Source organism: Phaethon aethereus (genome assembly GCF_964289735.1).
Source record: "Phaethon aethereus genome assembly, chromosome: 4".
NCBI classification, from domain to species: domain Eukaryota; kingdom Metazoa; phylum Chordata; class Aves; order Phaethontiformes; family Phaethontidae; genus Phaethon; species Phaethon aethereus.
Window position 1 is genome coordinate 58,440,467 of NC_138578.1, and position 18,791 is coordinate 58,459,257.

General features: G+C 42.2%; 1 protein-coding gene across 1 annotated transcript in view; it reads right to left on the minus strand.

Annotated features, from left to right (window-relative positions):
* The window catches only part of LIMCH1 (LIM and calponin homology domains 1), a gene marked incomplete at its 3' end in the record, with an annotated part of 179,280 nt that overhangs the window by 113,846 nt on the left and 46,643 nt on the right, over window positions 1-18,791 (minus strand). The window contains exon 2 of the mRNA XM_081999459.1: window positions 93-163. Coding sequence (XP_081855585.1) covers window positions 93-163 — 71 coding nt within the window. The remainder of the gene's footprint in view (window positions 1-92; window positions 164-18,791) is intronic.

An 18,791-nucleotide genomic window follows, 5' to 3' on the forward strand; every position in this document is an offset into this window, starting at 1 on the left:
AAAGGAAACCAACAATTGGACATCCGAGTTAAAGTTTGTTTCAGCTTTAGTCAAGACTGTATCCAAGGCTCAAAACGAGAAGTGTTACTTACTCACACAGAAGAATGCCGTTTTCTAATCCAGAACGAAAATCTTTCTCACCAAAACTTCTGCCTGTCACTTGCTGCAAAAGAGTAGGGGGAAACAGAAGAGTGACATCTATTAGAAGGCGTACTTTGCAAGAGCAATTCATAACATTCAGTTAAAGCATCTGCTGCATAGGAAACATCTGAGCTTTCCAGGCCCTGACAAAGGACTACGTTGCATCCATCAACCAGCTTCCTCCTTCCCATTTCATTGAGCTATTTAACATGTAGAACAAATTATTTGCCCTAGCCAGTGCAATTACACGTTATAATGGAGCTTTTTCTAGAAGTAAAAAACAAAAACTACAAGCCAAAGATCCCAAAGTAATCTTCAGAATATTTAAAAAGTTTTATTCTATAATGTTTTGAATTTTAAAACTATTGTAGTTAGAGAAACTATGTATTTTTTACCACTTTTTTTGCACCATGTTAAAAATCTTGTACTGGGCTTGGACTTTTGGCCTTTAACCTGTCACCTTTATAGAATAAGTAAAGGCAACTAGAAGCACTTACACAAGTTATAGCCCTTCAGACACATGCCACAATATTCTTTGTCATATTAAATATTTCACATCATGAAGTCAACTGTGAGCATGAATACAAACTCAGTGGAAGCTAAGGTTTAGGCACCTACTCACGGTCTGCCGGCTGTCAGGGATGCTTGGACCAGGAGGTCCATTCTGCATTATGGCTCTTAAGCCAGTCTGTGCTGGACCATCTAGGAACCACCTAGGAATACCAATCTCGCCTGAGGGTGCCGGATGCGACAAGCATGACTGGACCCCCGTTGTATGACTCACTACCATGTTGACAATGGCTCACCATTCATCCTCAAATCATTCTCAACAGATGATGTGTTCAGTTAAAAGTAAAGAATACTTTTCATTACCACCAACAAACATATGAAAATAGTTGCTATGTTTAGAGCATGCTGAACAGAAACAAAACAAAGCAAAAAAAAGCCTGCTTAGTTTTTAATTGTCCTCCAGGAGGTCTTCTCCTCACCCAGCCAAAATATTTACCGGATGCTTATAGAGTTCTCATGGCTTGCATCCAATCTTTCAGCAAGACCCTTGCTCTGGGCGTTGCTTCCACCACAGAGAATAGTGACTTGGGGACACATCTGTCCTTACAACCTCATTTTCTCCTTGCTGTTCCTTTCAGATACAAGACCCTTCCCCTCCCAGTTTCCTGTCATAAAGACAGCACTTTTTAAAAACTGACAAGTTTGGCACTTTCCCACGGGATTACTGAATGCACCAGCTTCACAAATACTAGCTATAGCTACACACAGCCTTAGACAGAGAACACCACTTTTTTTGAACTGAAGTGCAAATGCAAAGCCTAAAACCTAATCCCCCACTTAATGAAAAAAACAATATGTTTATAAATTTGAAGGAACTCCTCCCAGCAAACTGATATGACAGTGTGCAAACTTTAACACCCCATACTCTGAAAAGTGTATCATCAAGACATCAGTTAACAATCATATTTCATGCAAATGAATAAAGCAGAACATGGCACTGTGTTGCTCTCATACCTCAGAAGAAACCAGATGCAATTACCCAGTAGCAAATGATCTCTAATGATTTAAAATTTCTCTAATCTTAGTAAAACATCCTTCATCTTGATCTGCTGGGACAGAGGGAAATCACGACAGTAAAACCATTAGCACTTGGGATGAACGATAGACAGAGCACATCAAAACTGACTTTTATTTCATCCATAGAATAAAGTACAGTACAGAAAAGAGTAGGAAGAGTTACTTCATAACAGCCTGACTGGTAGTGGTTTTTTAATCTATTCAGGGGAAAAAAAAAAGCAATAGTCATTGCACTCCTCAACATCAAATGTTCGGCTATGGAAGTCAACCTTTTTATGTGCTTGTTGAACACCCTCATTCACCAGGGAGCAGTACTGAAACTGTTAACACAAGTCAGGTAAGAATTTACCTGCCAACAGCTGCCACCCGAGTATTGCTATCATTACTGCTGGTTTCATACATAATTTCTGACAGCAGGTGAGGAAAGCCAGAAAGGTCCAGGAACAGTGCATGTCTGTTTGAAAAGGAATGGGAAGTAAATGAAGCATGGAATGGTTTATGCCGATTCTAGATGATCCAGCTGCAGAGCGGAAACATTAATCACCTACAAGTCTCCTGATTTAGCCAATTCAAACGTAAGAACAGTTTAACAGAGAAAGGCTAAAAACTAAAAATATGCATGATGATGACATTATAAATCACAAAGATAAACCCAAAAGGGGACTGAGAGGAGCAAGAAGCCAAGCCCACCTTTTCCAGAGGAAGTTAGAGCTCAGTTTCTTGGCGTATGCACACACATACATGTGTGCGTGCATACACACACAGCCCCCCTCTCTGCAGGAGATCACTCTGGGCCATACCCTCAAGAACAAGTACAGCAGGCCAGCCTCCTGCATGTTGCCAAGATAACCTTTGCTCAGCACTCAGAGCAGGAGGAGCAAGGATTTAAAGTGCCTTCAAGCAAGAGGATTGGCACTCTCATGTTTGCAAAGAGTCCTGCATAGCTAAATACATACTAAAGTTTGCCCAAACCTGCATAAAAAGGAAAGCACATGCATTAGCCATGGTATCGTAAAACCACTACATGCATCACAGGACCATGGTCATGTTATTCATCTAAACACTAGTCTGTTCCTACTAGCTTATCTTCTTCCATCTTTGGAAAAAAGCCTCCAGTTTGACTGCTGGACGAAACTCTGAACACACTGACATACAAGGACTAGAGAGTAGCATTTACAATGCTTCTACTGAGCTTTACTGGACAAAAGAAAATAGTACATCTGCAGCCAAGTAGAGAAAACTAGAAAATGGGGGAACAGACCTTTAGCTCATCAGCTTTTGCGCCACAGAGAACTGGTGTTCAGAACTGAACCTGCACAAAAGCAGTCATGGACAAATGCAAGAGAGGCTGTATCCTGGACTGCTGCTTCAGGAAAAGGGGAAGTAACACCATAGGGAAGTAACATAGTGAAGATGTTAACTGAGAGGACATTGAGATCAAGACCCTCTCTAGATCACCACATTCCTACAGGCTTTCAGGACACAACTGGATCTCCCACCTAGCATCATCCCCACGTCAAGGGTACAGACCAACACACTTAGGCAGTACAGGAGGAATCAGGATACGTGGAAGAGTTCCTTACGCGCTTTTGCAATGCCAGTACACTGTGATTCTCCAGGGCACAGGGGTACCAAAGTTAGAATAAAGCACCTTAAAGGCAAAACACAAGCTGTATCCTGCAAATGATTACTAAAAATCCTGCCACTTCTTTAATAAGGTCTATAAAACAGAGGAAGAGAGCTGCCTTTCTATATCATACTGTAAATTAAAAATAGGGAACAGAAATGAAAAAATATAATTTATTTTTGTGCTTCATTTATGTGAGGAGTTGGTTTTATTCATCATCTGGATGATATTTTCTCCTCTATAAAAAGCTGCAAGCGTCTTCGACCAGGACAATTATTTCACTGCCGGACCCGTTTCTTAGTTTCACTGCCACTTAACAACCCAGAAAACAAACCGAAAATGAATAATAAAAGTTTTTCCAAGAAGAGTATTAGGAGACTAAACCACAGCACACTGACTCTCTATCACAAGCTTATGGCAACAACTTTAATATGTATTTACACACAGTAACACTTCTAATATACAGTATTCTTGCTGATTAACTCCTTTGTTCTTTGCAGTTATGCATGCCACTAAATTTATGTCATCAAGGATGGCTGTCATCCAGCCACTAACCGGTGCCATATTACACAACTCTATTTTCACTAAGCTTCAGTTCACATTGTTTTTCTTGTGTTTTGTATTGCTGCTGGTGCTTCCCGAGATAGAGGTTGCAAAGCTTCTGGTGTCAAAACAGCTTAAGGGCATGAAAAAGAAAAGGTGACAAATTAGTGAGCAGATGCTGGTCTCAGATGAAAATTATCTCAGCCAACAAGATATAAGGTTAAGAACTAAGTCATCAAGAGTAACACTTAGAAGATGAAGCTAATCATTTTCAATGTGCATACCTGAAAATAGCATGTAAAGCAGTGAATGAAAACAGACACAGCAGGGAGAGGTCTTCGTTACTCATTACACGTTTAGGAGAGCTTGTGAAGCATGACAGCAAAGAAAGAAAGAATTTCAAAAAGTCTGGTAGGCTGTTTGTTTCTTTGTGCATGGGTACACTGCATTTCATTTTGTGCAACCATTATTTTCACCTTTATAATTTTTTACTTAAATGAAAAAGCTCACCCTAATACTTCACTAGAAAACATACTGCTTTTACTTCATGGACACGTGAAAATAAGGCTTCAACTGTAATAATCACACATATGTAAATGGAAAGCATAGGATCATATAAGCAGCAGGGAACACAAACAACCAAAAGTAGTATGACAGGATTTAGGGCACCAGGGTTTGGCACCTCTAGAGTAATGAATTCCTACTTCCCCATTTTCAACAAAACATTTGAGCCAATAACAAGAACGTGCAAGTTAAATTCCTTTTTCATGTAGCATAGACAAGAGATTTCTGAACTGAACTTTGTGCCGTAAGATGAGCTAGTGGGGAAGACGATTGGCCTGGCTGAACAGGGAGCTTTTGCTGGGTCTCAGGAAAAAAAAAGGAGGGTTTATCACCTTCGGAAGAAGGGGCAGGCAACTCAAGAAGAGTACAAGGATCTTGTTAGGTCAAGCAGAGACAAAATCAGAAAAGCAAAAGCCCAGCTAGAACTCAGTCTGGCCACGGTCATAAGGGACAACAAAAAAAAAATACATTAACAACAAAAAGAGAGCCAAGGAGAATCTCCATCCCTTATTGGATGGGGGCAGGTGGAGGAACATTGTCACCAAGGATGAAGACAAGGCTGAGGTACTTAATGCCGCCTTTGCCTCAGTCTTTAATAGCCAGACCAGGTATCTGCAGGGTATTCGGCTCCCTGAGCTGGAAGACAGGGATGGAGAGCACAACAAACTCCCCATAATCCAGGAGGAAGCAGTTAAGGACCTGCTGTGCCACCTGGACATCCACAAGTCTATGGGGTCTGGTGGGATCCACCCAGGAGTACTGAGAGAGCTGGCAGAGGAGCTTGCCAAGCCACTCTCCATCATTTATCAGCAGTCCTGGTTAACAGGGGAGGTTCCCAGGTGACTGGATGCTTGCCAGCATGACACCAATCTTCAAGAAAGGCCAGAAGGAAGATCTCAGGAACTACAGGCCTGTCAGCCTGACCTCAGTACCAGGGAAGATTACGGAGTGGTTCATCTTGAGGATGCTCACAGGGCATGTGAAGGACAACCAAGGGATCAGGTCCAGCCAGCACAGGTTCATGAAAGGCAGGTCCTGCCTGACCAACCTGATCTCCTTCTATGACTAGGTGACCTGCCTAGTGGATGAGGGAAAGGCTGTGGATGTTGTCTGCCTGGACTTTAGTAAAGCCTTTGACAGCGTCTCCCACAGCATTCTCCTGGAGAAACTGGCAGCTCGTGGCTTAGACAGGTTTACTCTTCGCTGTGTAAAGAACTGGCTGGATGGCTGAGCCCAGAGAGTTGTGGTGAATGGAGTTAAATCCAGCTGGTGGCCAGTTACAAGTGTAACCCTGTTCCCCAGGGCTCAGTTTTGCAGCCCTGATATTGTTTAATATCTTTATTGAAGATCTGAATGAGGGGATAGAGTGCTCTGTCAGTAAGTTTGCAGATGACACCAAGCTGGGCAGGAGTGTTGATCTGCTGGAGGGTAGGAGGGCTCTGCAGAGGGATCTGGACAGGCTGGATCAATGGGCTGAGGTCCTGCACTTCGGTCACAACCACCCCATGCAATGCTACAGGCTTGGGGAAGGGTGGCTGGAGAGCTGCCCAGCAGAAAGGGACCTGGGGGTGCTGGTTGACAGCCGGCTGAACATGAGCCGGCAGTGTGCCCAGGTGGCCAAGGCGGCCAACAGCCTCCTGGCCTGTATCAGAAATAGTGTGGCCAGCAGGAGTAGGGAAGTGATTGTGCCCCTGTACTCGGCACTGGTGAGGCCGCACCTTGAATCCTGTGTTCAGTTTTGGGCCCCTCACTACAAGAAGGATGCTGAGGTGCTGGAGCATGTCGACGCTGGTGAAAGGTCTGGAGCACAAGTCTTATGAGGAGCGGCTGAGGGAACTGGGGTTGTTCAGTCTGGAGAAGAGGAGGCTGAGGGGAGACCTTATTGCTCTCTACAACTACCTGAAAGAGGGTTGTGGCGACGAGGGTGTTGGTCTCTTCTCCCAAGTAACTAGTGATAGGACGAGAGGAAATGGCCTCAGGTTGCGCCAGGGGAGGTTTAGACTAGGTATTAGGAAAAAGTTCTTTACTGAGTGGTCAGACATTGGAACAGGCTGCCCAGGGAAGTGGAGTCACCATCACTTGGAAGCGTTCAAAAAACGTATGGACATGGCACTTCAGGACGTGGTTTAGTGGGCATGGTGGTGTTGCGTTGATGGTTGGACTTGATGATCTTGAAGGTCTTTTCCAACCTTAATGTTTCTGTGATTCTGTAAAGACTGACAAATTTAATGTCAGCTTTACATTTGCAGACAAGAACTGTACCAAATTGCTATGGCAGTGCAACGGCACTTGGACACCCTTCACTGTCTCCTGCTTCTGACACGTATTGTTTGTGCCATGCTTCGCGCTGTCTGCAGAAGTGGACAAAGTGCATCATCTAGGCATGAGCCCCTTCTCTCTTGATTCACAGCAGAGGGATTTAAATTCCTAAAATCATAGCAAGATAAGCCAGTCCTGAACAGCTTTATTACAAGTATTAGGAAGTTAGATGATTTAGCACAGACAAACGTGAAGACTGCATGAATGGAACTTCCCAAGAGCAACAAACACTGGTCTAGCCATACTTACCTTCCAGGAAAGCTGAATGATGGATCACAAGCACTCTGCACAAAGCTTTCCAAGGCATTACAGTATTGAGGTAATTTACCATTAAAATCAATAAAACAGCAAACAATTTAAATATCTTTAGTGTGTATTTCTACTCTCAAGGACAAAACCAGCATGAGGTCAGAATGACTAATGTAGCCAGCAATGAGCCACCTGAAATTCTGTGGTATGGAACTTGAAAATTTAAAGAATGCATGGAAGGAAGGGGGGAGATTTCACACTTGGGTAGCAAGATTAATCTCTGCAAAGAAAACACTTCATTTATTTTTAGATCTTCCACTTTCTGGTCACTTAAGTTTAACTGCAATTTGCAAAGTTAAGTAGCCATGCTGAATTCCCCTTTGTTCTTTTCCTCTGGCAATTTACCCTCGTACTATTCTTTAAAAAGCCAGGGAGTTGACTCGCTCTTTTTCACACTTCATAGGAACTAATTTTTTTCTAGCAACAACAGAATAAAACAGGGGATAGGATATTTCCCTCCATTTACTTTAAATGCCTGCCACCTTGTCAGTTGGGTTAGCCGACAGTTTGGTGTCAACATATAGCATGGCAGAACCACACCTGCTGACACAAGCATACTCCCAACACCTTTAGTGGACCCAATTTTAAGTCCTCACCAAACAAGCGATTCCTTTGCTACAGAATGCCAGTGAGCCCCTTGGCTTTTCCATGAAGGGAGAGACAACTGAAAAAACACAACAGCCGATTTTTTCCTATTCTTTGCGTAGCTTAGTGAGGAAATTATCCTATGAATGGAGACATGCATTTATATTTAATGTGTAGACTAAAAGAACAGGTTCAGTTAGTACTCTGTTTAGGAAACACGACAAAAGAAACAGAAAGAAGAGTAAAACAAATGCACCGGACACAATCTTCCAGCCCAGGCCTCCACCACCCCTGTTCTTCCTATTAAACAAGAACTTGCCAAGACGAAGACAACAGAGCTCCGTTTACACTCAAGACAAACCGCAAGACAACTCTGCACCGTTACAGAGCACCACCGCTCTGTTGACTCACGCCTTGAGTTTAGCAAGTCTTTGACAACATCCCCTCAGTGCTTTCATGTACGCCAACAGAGAGAAGAGATCAGCCTCTGAGCGTCTGCACTACAATTCTGCCTGCTGAAAGGCCAAGAAATGATGGGAGAAGACAACTGCAAGCAAACAAGGTTTATTGCTACTGATAAAGCACAGGCATCACTATATTCCTTTTTTCCCCATTAACATACCACCACCACCAGCAGCTAGTACTTACCTAAGGCTTTAAAGCTAAGTCTGGGAAGGTTTTGTCCTCACTAATCCTTCCCATCACCAGCGCTTTCCACGCTGAAATTCTGCATTGCTAACAGTAGTGTTATACATGCAGGGTTGCCATACGTTATTTGGATTTATGATCTCACAGAGCTGCGCACGTTTCTGCCAGGACATCTGGTAATACAATCCCGTTTGGCTGGCAAGCTGCTAAGGAGTGTTAAAATTTCACGATCAAGTAAAATCAGCCTCCTTTTTCATCTCCCCTCCTTACTGCTGTTTGTATACATTCCCAGGTGCATTGCCAAATGTTGCAGCCTTCCTTTTGGGGTGAGGTGGGGCAGAAAACGTTTAATTCAAGACTGAACGTTTTGTGGAGAAAGAGGGCAAAGAGCAGCAAGAAAAAACTTAAAAGCAACTTGCATCAGACTTCTCCCGGCTGCAGCACAAGTCCTGAAAGCTTCACCTAGCAGCACGTCATCTGTTACATCAAATTTATATTTGGCAGTCAGTGAATTGGTATTGCATTGTTGTTTCATGGGTGACCAGCTTCTTATCTGTACTTCAAGCAGTATTATCAAAATTAGATACCAGATAACAGACATGACAGAACACCCTAAGATACCTGGTCTTAATCAGTGGTTCAATTTAGGGTTCCTTCTATTGCTAAAACAGAAAAAAGAACAACAGAAAAAATAATGTCTCTACGAGAAAAAACTTATTTCCAGTACTGTTGGATCCCTCATCTCTTTGTTAGTTTTAATGCGAGTTAAAGAAGGGAGAAGGGGTTAGGCTTCTGCCATAGATTTACCAGTCAAGTGTTCATCCTCCTTCTTGACTGAAGAGGAGGAATGAAGCATTATTTCAGGAAAATAACTTACCATACTGTATCTTACCATAATGATACGTTCTTTAGCTCTGTGCTCTTTCCTGTAAGAGCAAGACCCCATGCAGATGGTCAGAGGAGCCGAGATCAGGATTAGCATGTACAATGCTGAGCCAATGAGTATAACACACCAGAAGACAAGAGCGTAGAATGCACGTCCTCGATCTGAAGCCCTTGTTTAATCTAGTCCTGGCCATCTGGAGAGTCTGGCCTCACTCCTCTACATGGTCTGGAGAAAGCTCCCTGTTCAGCTAACCCTTTTAGTACTGGACAACCTGTCCCAGTTCAGGGTGAACCAGTACTTAATGGTAGTTCCTGCACCTTTGAAAGAAAGAGGAGCAGATGACTAATGCTTACTAGCTATCATGAACGCCTTTTCCTCAAGGTCTTATTTTCTTACCCAACCAGGCTAAACAAGCAGTCTGCTCATTGAAAAATGAAAGGCTGATTAAAGTTATTATGAATTTTCCAACTTCAGTGTGATTCCCTGGGGCAGACAGACAAGCACCTGCACTGCCTTCTATTGTCCCTCTTTAGTTGCATGCAGAAAAAAGTGTATACAGGGAACTACGCTCAAAAGCAGTAACTATTGATTTAGACATTATTGTTTCCCTAACGTGATGCTTCTTGATGCTGGAATCAGTGCTGATGGAGAGAGACAGAACTCAAGCTCTAGCTACTGAACTCAGAGCAGCTGTCAGACCAATACATGTCAGCCTCACTTTTTATCACCAAGTCAAAGCTTTTTTAGCAAAGGCCAGCAGAATTTTTTTTCCTTTGCCTCAGGTTGATTACACTAGCAACTATCCAGCAAAACAGGAAACTTGGTTTCTGGCCATCTCTAAAAGAGCTAAGAATTAGAATAGACATTATTCTATCCTTTAACTCCTTTTTCTAGTTACAGTATCCCCCAGTCTTGAAAAACCGCTCCTCCAAAATATATGCTACATTGCATCATCTACTGAGGCATCTGCTAATAAAACCCTCTATGTTCTCTCCTCCAGCTTTAGAAAGTTTAGACAGTCCTGAATCAGAAGTGTTTAAAGCTCTGTCAACTAATTACAGCTGCAGAGGCAAAGCAAAACACAGGCAGTAGACTCCTCATTGAGCCAAACATCTCATCTCATGCTCAAAGTAATGAAGAGATCAACAGCTCTGTAGGAGATGATGGGATCACTGCAGTATCTAGATTTGTTAATCCCTACTTCACACTGCTCTAACCTATTTTACATTATCGCTGCATTTGTGTTTTACAAGACAGCTGCGCTACTTCTTGGATGAGCAAATTTTTGACACCAGCGCATTGCTTTTTGCCAGGAATATGCATCTTGGCAGACAACTTTAGAACTGCGCACATTTAAAGCTGGACAGAGACAGCAATACAAACACACAAGGAGCTCCAAGTTTGAGAGGCCCAACACTAGAAGCACTTCAGCTTGTCATTAACTACTGTCGACAGAGAGCCTACCAAAGTTCAGTAATTAATGAGCTTCTGCAATGAAAAGTGTCTGCTAGGAGACACTAGCTTCCCTTTTTGATGAAATTAGGTGTTCGCTTGAGCAAACCATTACTGAATGTAACCAGCCATTTAAAGATGACACTTAATGTCTTTAGGTCTCAGTGAAGCCTCTGAAATGCCGATGATGAGCATCACTAGGCACCAGTCTACCTTGAAGCTTTTAAATTTAATGTCATCAAGTCATATCAAGACAAGCCCATATGTAAAGTGTCACATCTACAGTCTGTACAATTTAAATATATATATATATTTTAAGAAGTATAGCTCAGCAAGGCATTTTAAGACCTGGTTCTTCAGACAATAAGCCTGGAAGCCCAGAGCAAACAAAGCAGGAAACTCTGTGGGGAGTAAGTCACTTCTTAAGGACACCACTGAAAAGTATAATTCTATCTACTGTCAATATAACTCTGCAAAACTTTGCTCCTTTCAAATAAAAGCAAAAAAGGAAAAAACCCAACAGTTCTGAGAGCAGTATCTGAGCTCCTTAGATGTTCCCTCTGAACTCTGGATCGTCACTTGGCACGTTCTCCAACGGGAACAGAGCTGCATGCCACAGCTTTGCAGTCACTTGCAAACAAACCGCAGAACTACCAGCTTCTAAACAGGGAAAAATGTGCATTTCAAAAATCACAGAACGAAGAAAAATGATTCACTTTCCTGTAGAAAGACCTTAATTCAGTCATACACTTTTGAAGCCTTCATTAATAACTCTTTGGAAGTAGATCTATTTTGTTCCTGCCTCTATGGAGACAGAGTTAAGGAAAAGCATTCAGAGTGTGAATGCTTTTCCAGCTAAGCCAGTTGTTAAATGCCGTTTGGCCACCAAGCAAGGGTGGAGCTATATTCATACTGCTGTCAGGGAGCAGCAAGGGACACCTGCTCCCTCAGGGCAGGCGAGCCAGGAGATGAGGGTGGCCCCAGCACCGGCTGAGTCCTCACTTGACAGGACACAGTCACACAGGGCATGAACTGAGAGGTAAAGCTAGGTCTTAGTAACAAGGTCCATCCATGGCATCAGGCATGGCAAAGTGATGAGTTGGGTCCAGGGACTGTCCAGGGAGCCCGGTCAGGAGCCAAATCAGATGGGGCCAGAGACAGGACTGGAAACAAGGCTACAACATGGGTCCAAAGTTCATCCAGGAGCCAGGACCAAAGACAAGGAATGGACACAACCTGCAATGTACGTACAAGGGGTCCGCCCAGGAGACAAGGTACCTACAGCATTATGCTGCATGCCAACAGCTCTGAAGTGATGATAAACCTGACCAAGCAGCAGGAAACAGAACGAGCAACCAGAAGGCTCACTCTGCGGATGCCATCTCTGCTGCCAGATACTCAAACCTCCAGAGACAACAGAAATTGTAATCCACGACAACTACTTCTCAGACGACACTGATTCGCTTTACCCATCTTACGGCAATGGAAAAATCCCTTTCTTCTCCCCTCACATCTTGCATGAGACCTGCAGAGGATAACACATCTGCAAAGATAATGCTGCCATAAGGGAAGAAACAAAACCAGAAAAGAAATACAAAGGTATGTTGAAACAGAAAGACTGTTTGTCTCCAAATTATGATGACATTACAAGCAGAATAGAAAGTCTACTGCAGCCTCTACTGGAGTACACTGGTTTTCTGTTCTCCAGGACTCTGCTCCACGCCTCCCGTGTCCCAAACCCCGAAGGGGAGGCAATAGCCCTGCAGAAGGCAATAGTGTCTGCCATTAATGCTCCAGACAAGAGAAACACTTAAGAATAGCTAGAACCACCTGAAGTTTTGGAGCAAGTGGACATGGTATGGTGGTAGATTTGACTGCCATTAAATAGACAAGTACTTCTGTAAGATTTCAAATCACAGTCTACTCTTGAAAAGGCACTTCCAAGAACAACCATCAGGTTAAACAAAACTAAAAACTTCTTATTCTTTTTTCCCCCCTTCTGCACTATTTCTCTCCCTCTTCCCAACATCCCAAAAATCACATTTTGCCCCAAGTAGAGAATGTTTAGACCCATAGCTTTCAGCAGATTGCTCCCACAGGGGCTAGTGATCCTGCAGTGCATAATGAGTACTGAAATTGAAAGCTCTTTTTCATTCATCCTATTTAGCTGGAATAGGGCCGTTCCACATAGGCACCGGTAGAATTTTCTGCTAAACGGAATGCATAGATCAGTATTGTTGTCCCCTGCAATGATAAACACACCACTTACAGATCCAGAGCATCAAACCAAGACCGATTGACAAGGTTGCCCCTTGAGACAGAAAACAGCACCATTACACAGGGTGGGTTGTTGCTATTTTCTCCCCCGTTGCTGCAGAAACAGGGAGTCTTTGTCTGAAGGACATAGAGAACAGGGGGAGGAAGGGAGGAGGATTGATGATGCTTACGACAACACCACACACCACTCTTCTCTATTGCTAGAGCGCCTGCTGCTCCATCCGTTCAGGCTCATCCCTTACGCAGCACGCCAGTGGCGGATGGCTCCGGAAGCCCCAGCTCTGAAGCCATGACGGACCTGACCAAGGAGCAAGGCTCAGAACGAGCAACCTCTCATTACCAAATCCACGAGCTGCACTAGCACTCCTTCTCCTCCCTGTTTATTGCCGAGTGAAACAAATACTAGGAACAAGTAGATTAAGCATCTGGTTCAAATACAGAGGAATAAAAGAAATTTGCCTTCAACAAAATTTGTCAATTTAGCCTTGCGGTAAATAAATTCCTGAAGAGAAAAGAAAACCCAGCAACTATTTTAATTGCTGTTACTTTTATTTTTACTGTTAGTGGACACCATATAAGGTCTAAAATGGATTGAAAGGAATGTCATTATTTCACCGTAATGCTTTAACAGTGGAAGAGGAGCCTGCTAAAAACATGCTTAACATTTCCAATCTAAACAAGAACAACTGCAAGTTTCAAAACATTTGCTACATTTCTACAATTCCAAGAACTCTTTTGAGTTGGCTCCTTCGCCAGCAGAATCAGACCCGTCCCATGAACGTTTTCATGCTCTCCTCATGCTACCAATCCGGAGCACCTCACTCATGCCAACAGGGCAGCTCAAATGCTACATTAAATGTGAAGCACTGGCAGGACTCAACATTGAAAACTGTATTTAAATATTAACAGTGTTGGATTGCAAACCACTTTTCAGAACTAGTTGATTAGTTCACAACTTTCAGCTGTCAAAATGAGAAGAAAAAGCATGATTGATTGAAGTTTTCAGCACACTGGTTTTCCATTTACCTCCTGACACTAATGTACACTGAGCAACCTTCTTCAAATCTTAAATATAAATTAAAAAACCTCCATAGATCTTCAAATTAGTCATTAATTACTCATACAACTATACAAAAAGGGAAATAAAGTTTCTTTAAGTTACTTTCCTAAATAAGTTGCTTCAAATGTCACATATTATTCAAATAGTAGATGAAATTAAAGGCAAATAAATACCATCAACAACTTTCTCCGTTTCTATTAAAAAGCACATAGTACTGACAACATTATGTGGCACTCATCAGTAACATCGCACTTGCAACGGTACTACTGTCTTACAAATAGGAGAATGAACCAGAACTGTCAGAACAGGAGCACCTGCCTAATTTACAAGCAAAATTATAGGCAACATGACAGGGGGGAGAAAAAAACCCACATCACTACCACACCCCACACCCCCCCAACCAAAAACCTACTACAACATATTTAAATACTACGGATATTCTGTGTATCAGCCAACATTTTTTGGACAACACCGGACAACATTATTTTGAGAAGGCATTCACTTATAGGAAATTGTATCTCTCCCCCCTCGTTTTTTAATGTGAAAAGGTATCTGCATGACAGCAGGAGCTTTGTTGCTGACTTCACACACTCCTGTAGCATCTCAGTCCTGACTGTCTGCAAGTGCACCAAAGCTATATTAAAACCTAAGATAACCCCTGGGATGTTTTAAAAGGGAAAGCTCAGGAAGAACCCAAAGCTTCTTTCTCCCTGGCTAAAATTAAAAGTGTCTCTTGCAATCAGCTGACTCTAATAGGTGCAAATTCTAAACCTCTGATGCTAAATATTGCCCAGCTTAGGCTGGAAGAAGCAGTCACCCACGGCAAGCTACCAGGAACAGCTGTCTGATAACAACCTGTCGTCTGGAATTAAGGGCAAGTGTTTAAGACTTCCCACAAGAAGAGGAAAAAAAAAATACAAAAAAGCAACCAACACAGTTGACACCTTGCTGAAATTTGGACCATTTCATCTTCACAGGCCATCAGTTTCTGAATATGCTTCCCGATTTTTCACTCCATGACTAGTGGCAGACTGCTCAGCAGAATAAGAAAAGGTTTATACGGAGTTGGTGAGGCCGCTGGAAAACCTGTGTTATTTTGTCAAGACTGACCTGCTGATACATTTGCAACCAGCACCTGATTTAGCTATGCAGGTTAATTTGTCTTAAAGCTGATTTTTCTTCTGGTATCAATCCTACCATTGCTGTTTTTGTATATGACGAGAGGCACTGGGTATCCGAGTATGAGCTGGCTCATTTTAGCCAAAACAGGAATACCAGCACACTCTCCAACCATCTGTTTTCACCATACAATGCAAAGGTTGGTCAAATAAAGTCCAGAGCTTTTATAGTGTTTTGAATACTCTGCCCTCTGACTCCACATTTTAAATAACTGCTAGAAATTTCCTCCCAATTAGCTTGAAGTGATACTTGCTTATACTTATCACCTCTACCTTTCAAAACAGTGATTTTCACCCCCAGCAATAAAGAGAGATATTTTTCCTCAATCACACACCACCAGCAGGTACAAATGTTAGTAGGACAAACACTTCTGTAGGAACAAAGGAATTTAATGAAAGGACTTTAGAAGAGAGAAAGTTAATCTTCCCACTGCCTCAACACCTGGCGGATGGTGGAGGCAAGGGGGCAGGAGGAAGAGGAGGGCAAGGAAAGCTAGGTGCCTTGATTGCACAGCATTACGTCCCATAAGTTTTGTGCACATCGCTTTCAGATGAAGTCTGTGCACTAATTTTCTCTGCTTCCTAAAAGTTTGACTTGGGTAAAAAATAAAAAACACATGGGGATAAAAATGAAGTTGCAGACAAAGTACTTTATCCGTTAGGAGCTACACGTAAGTCCTTTTGATGCAGGTTAACTCCTACAGAAAAGCACAGCTGTTGCCTCCAAGAATTGCAAAACCCATGTTTGGACAAACTCTAAGAACACAAGAAGAGGCCTCACAACACTCATTCTAGTTATTGTGGTTTTATCTTGATGAGCTGACACTGTGTAATGCACAGGCATTTGCATTAATACAAAATTATCAAGTTAAATAAACTGTGTCTCAAGAGTTAATTGTATCTTCTTACTGTCTGTCTGAAGAATCATTATATAATGGAACAAAATTGGAAGTCGATTAATATGAAAAAACCAGATTCAACATCAGAGAAAATAATGCTATTTTTGTATGTTTCACATCCAAGCCACAAGCCAGCAAGTACTAGAATTTTCTCCAAGACTAATAAAAGTTAAGTTACTTTGTGGTCTTTGGTTACCGGGTTAAAACCAGATACATCAAACTTTGGTTTTATGTAGCAGAGTTTACAATTTAAACCAGACGGCAAATACATATGAACATTTAGACAACTGAAGCTGGGTTTTGAATACTGTTTAGCACCCCTCCACCTAGGTCTGAACTGCCTCTTGATCTGCTCCACAAACCACATCCTCTCCATGACTCAGTCATGCCATTTTCTCCCCCACTCCTCTCTGGCTTAACTCAGTACAATAGGACTGATTTTGGCCACTTGTTTGAGGAACTGAAGCAGGATTCTGTGGACACAAGCTTCAGATGAGATGACCTTGTATTTTTACATTTTAGTGGCATTCTTTTTGGCTTCGCATAGCAAGGGAAGATGGAATGGCCCTGTCTAAAGCCAAAATTAAAAAGTGGTATCAAACAGGCAAATTAAATAACAAATATGCTGTCCCTTGCTACATCACCAACAGACGGTGATGTCTTTTGCAGACCTCGTAAATAGAAGCAGGCCACTACATCTAGATGCCCAAACCTGCCATTTGTTTCTTCTGTAACAATTCGCAAGATAACCCTTGCAAAGTTGAGCAAGCTGAGCAGAGGCACTCACTAAGATGAAAGGCAGGGTCTTTTTAAAGACGTGTCCAGAGAAAGTCGGAGACCCACATGATCACACAGCACCCATAATGCTTGTAATTTATTCTTAGGACATACACCACATGTGGATAATGAGGAAAAAAACCAACAAATATAAACAACAAAAATCCTAGCTGATGCATTTAGATGAGCTGTCACAATACTGAGTGACAGATAAAACTACAAGTGAAAATGCAAAGTTCATTTCAGTCTATTCCTAACAGTAGGTCATGATCCCTTTATCTTCACTGACATTGCTGTGACCCTCTTCAAGCCCCTCTGGTTTGCTATTTCCACCCATGTACCACCTATCTTGCAATTTTTAATCGTCTCACTCTTGCTATTATAGTCACAGTAGTGACTGGTTTATCCAGTTTTCTACGCTAAGAGTAGGGAATAAGTATTTCCACTCAGGAGTGGAAACTAATGTCTTGTTAAACGTCCATTGAGCTTCCGGTTTGGTTTCTCATTCATTTTCAGTTAGGCACGTGGTATTTGATCCCAAGGTAATAAAAACCATTCCAACTTCTATTAATATTAGTGAAAACCAAGCCATTCAGTTCTCACCAGGGAACTAACTGTGTCTCAACTAGTTCAGCTATTTGCAGACCATTTCCGTACGAGAATTAAAGAAGGTGCTACCGTCTGCAGCTAGTAACTCCCATGCAGGGTAAGAAGGTTGAGATTTGCTGCTTCTTTCAAGGGCCCTAAAATAATCAAACCCCTTTGTTCCTCCCCCCTGTAGTAACAGGAGTGACCAGATTGGGGGGGGCAGGGGGGGTGTCAAACAAAGGTTTTCCTGATTATATCCATTTTATTATAAACAGCTGGGTTTCCCCAAGTCATTGCTAGATCTTACACAACTTTGTGATGGCCTTATACACAAAAATAATTTTTAATCTATCTACAATCTATCATTTTTACATCTATCTACGTAAAAGGCTTTTAAGTCTTCATATCATTGATTTGCATTCATTCAACAGCTAAATGCAACCAACAATTTAACAGATGAGATGATCTCTCAGCTAACACATTTTACAGGTTTTATCAGTTTGCAAATTCACAGAGAAACCTCCCAGGGACCAATTACTTGCATGTCTCAAAATCAAAACAAACAAAATCTGCAATCCTCGGAAGATACTTAGTAAACAAAACAAGGTGTGTGCTGACTGCAGTATTAGCATAAACAAATACCACTAAAATAATTTTTTCCCATACTTTAGAAGTCAGAATTACTTCCAAATTCTCAGGAACACAGCACAACCTGATTCTCTGCTCAAAGTCACCTTAATGCTGGGAGATCGGTGCCTAAAGGACTCTGAAACAGCACCTTTCCAGATTAAAAAAAAACAAAACAAAACAATTTGACATAGTCACAGAACAAGATACTAATGAGGCTGTTTGTAATTAAAAAGAAACATCAGCAATAGACCTGCCAGCTCTTGGGCTGACTGCAACCCCAGAGAGTAGGAGGGAGCCGAGAAACATTGGCAGAGACTCCCAGCGTAAAGGCTGCGGGTGCAGGAGGAGAGGAAGCAGAAAGCGACGGCTTCCTAGCCCCTTCCAAGGCTCACGTCTGCAAAGTACCTACACGCCATAGCGAAACCGTGAGGTTACGCTGCTCACAAACTGTTTGCAGCTTGCGTCCGTGTCTGCGACTAAACAGGTCCCCACAGACAACAGCAGGCAGCCTACTCGAGTCAGAAACTTCGGTCTCATCAGTATCAGTGGCTGCTACGTCTAAGCTGGGTTAAACAATAGTATTACTAGCATTGAATACTATTTTTATATTCATTAAACCTTTAAAAATAAAGTAGCAAATAAAAAGAATCTGAAGAACTTAATTGGGTTTGAATACTGAGCATAACCTGTGCTGAAGACTTTTGAAGGAAGCTGCAAAATA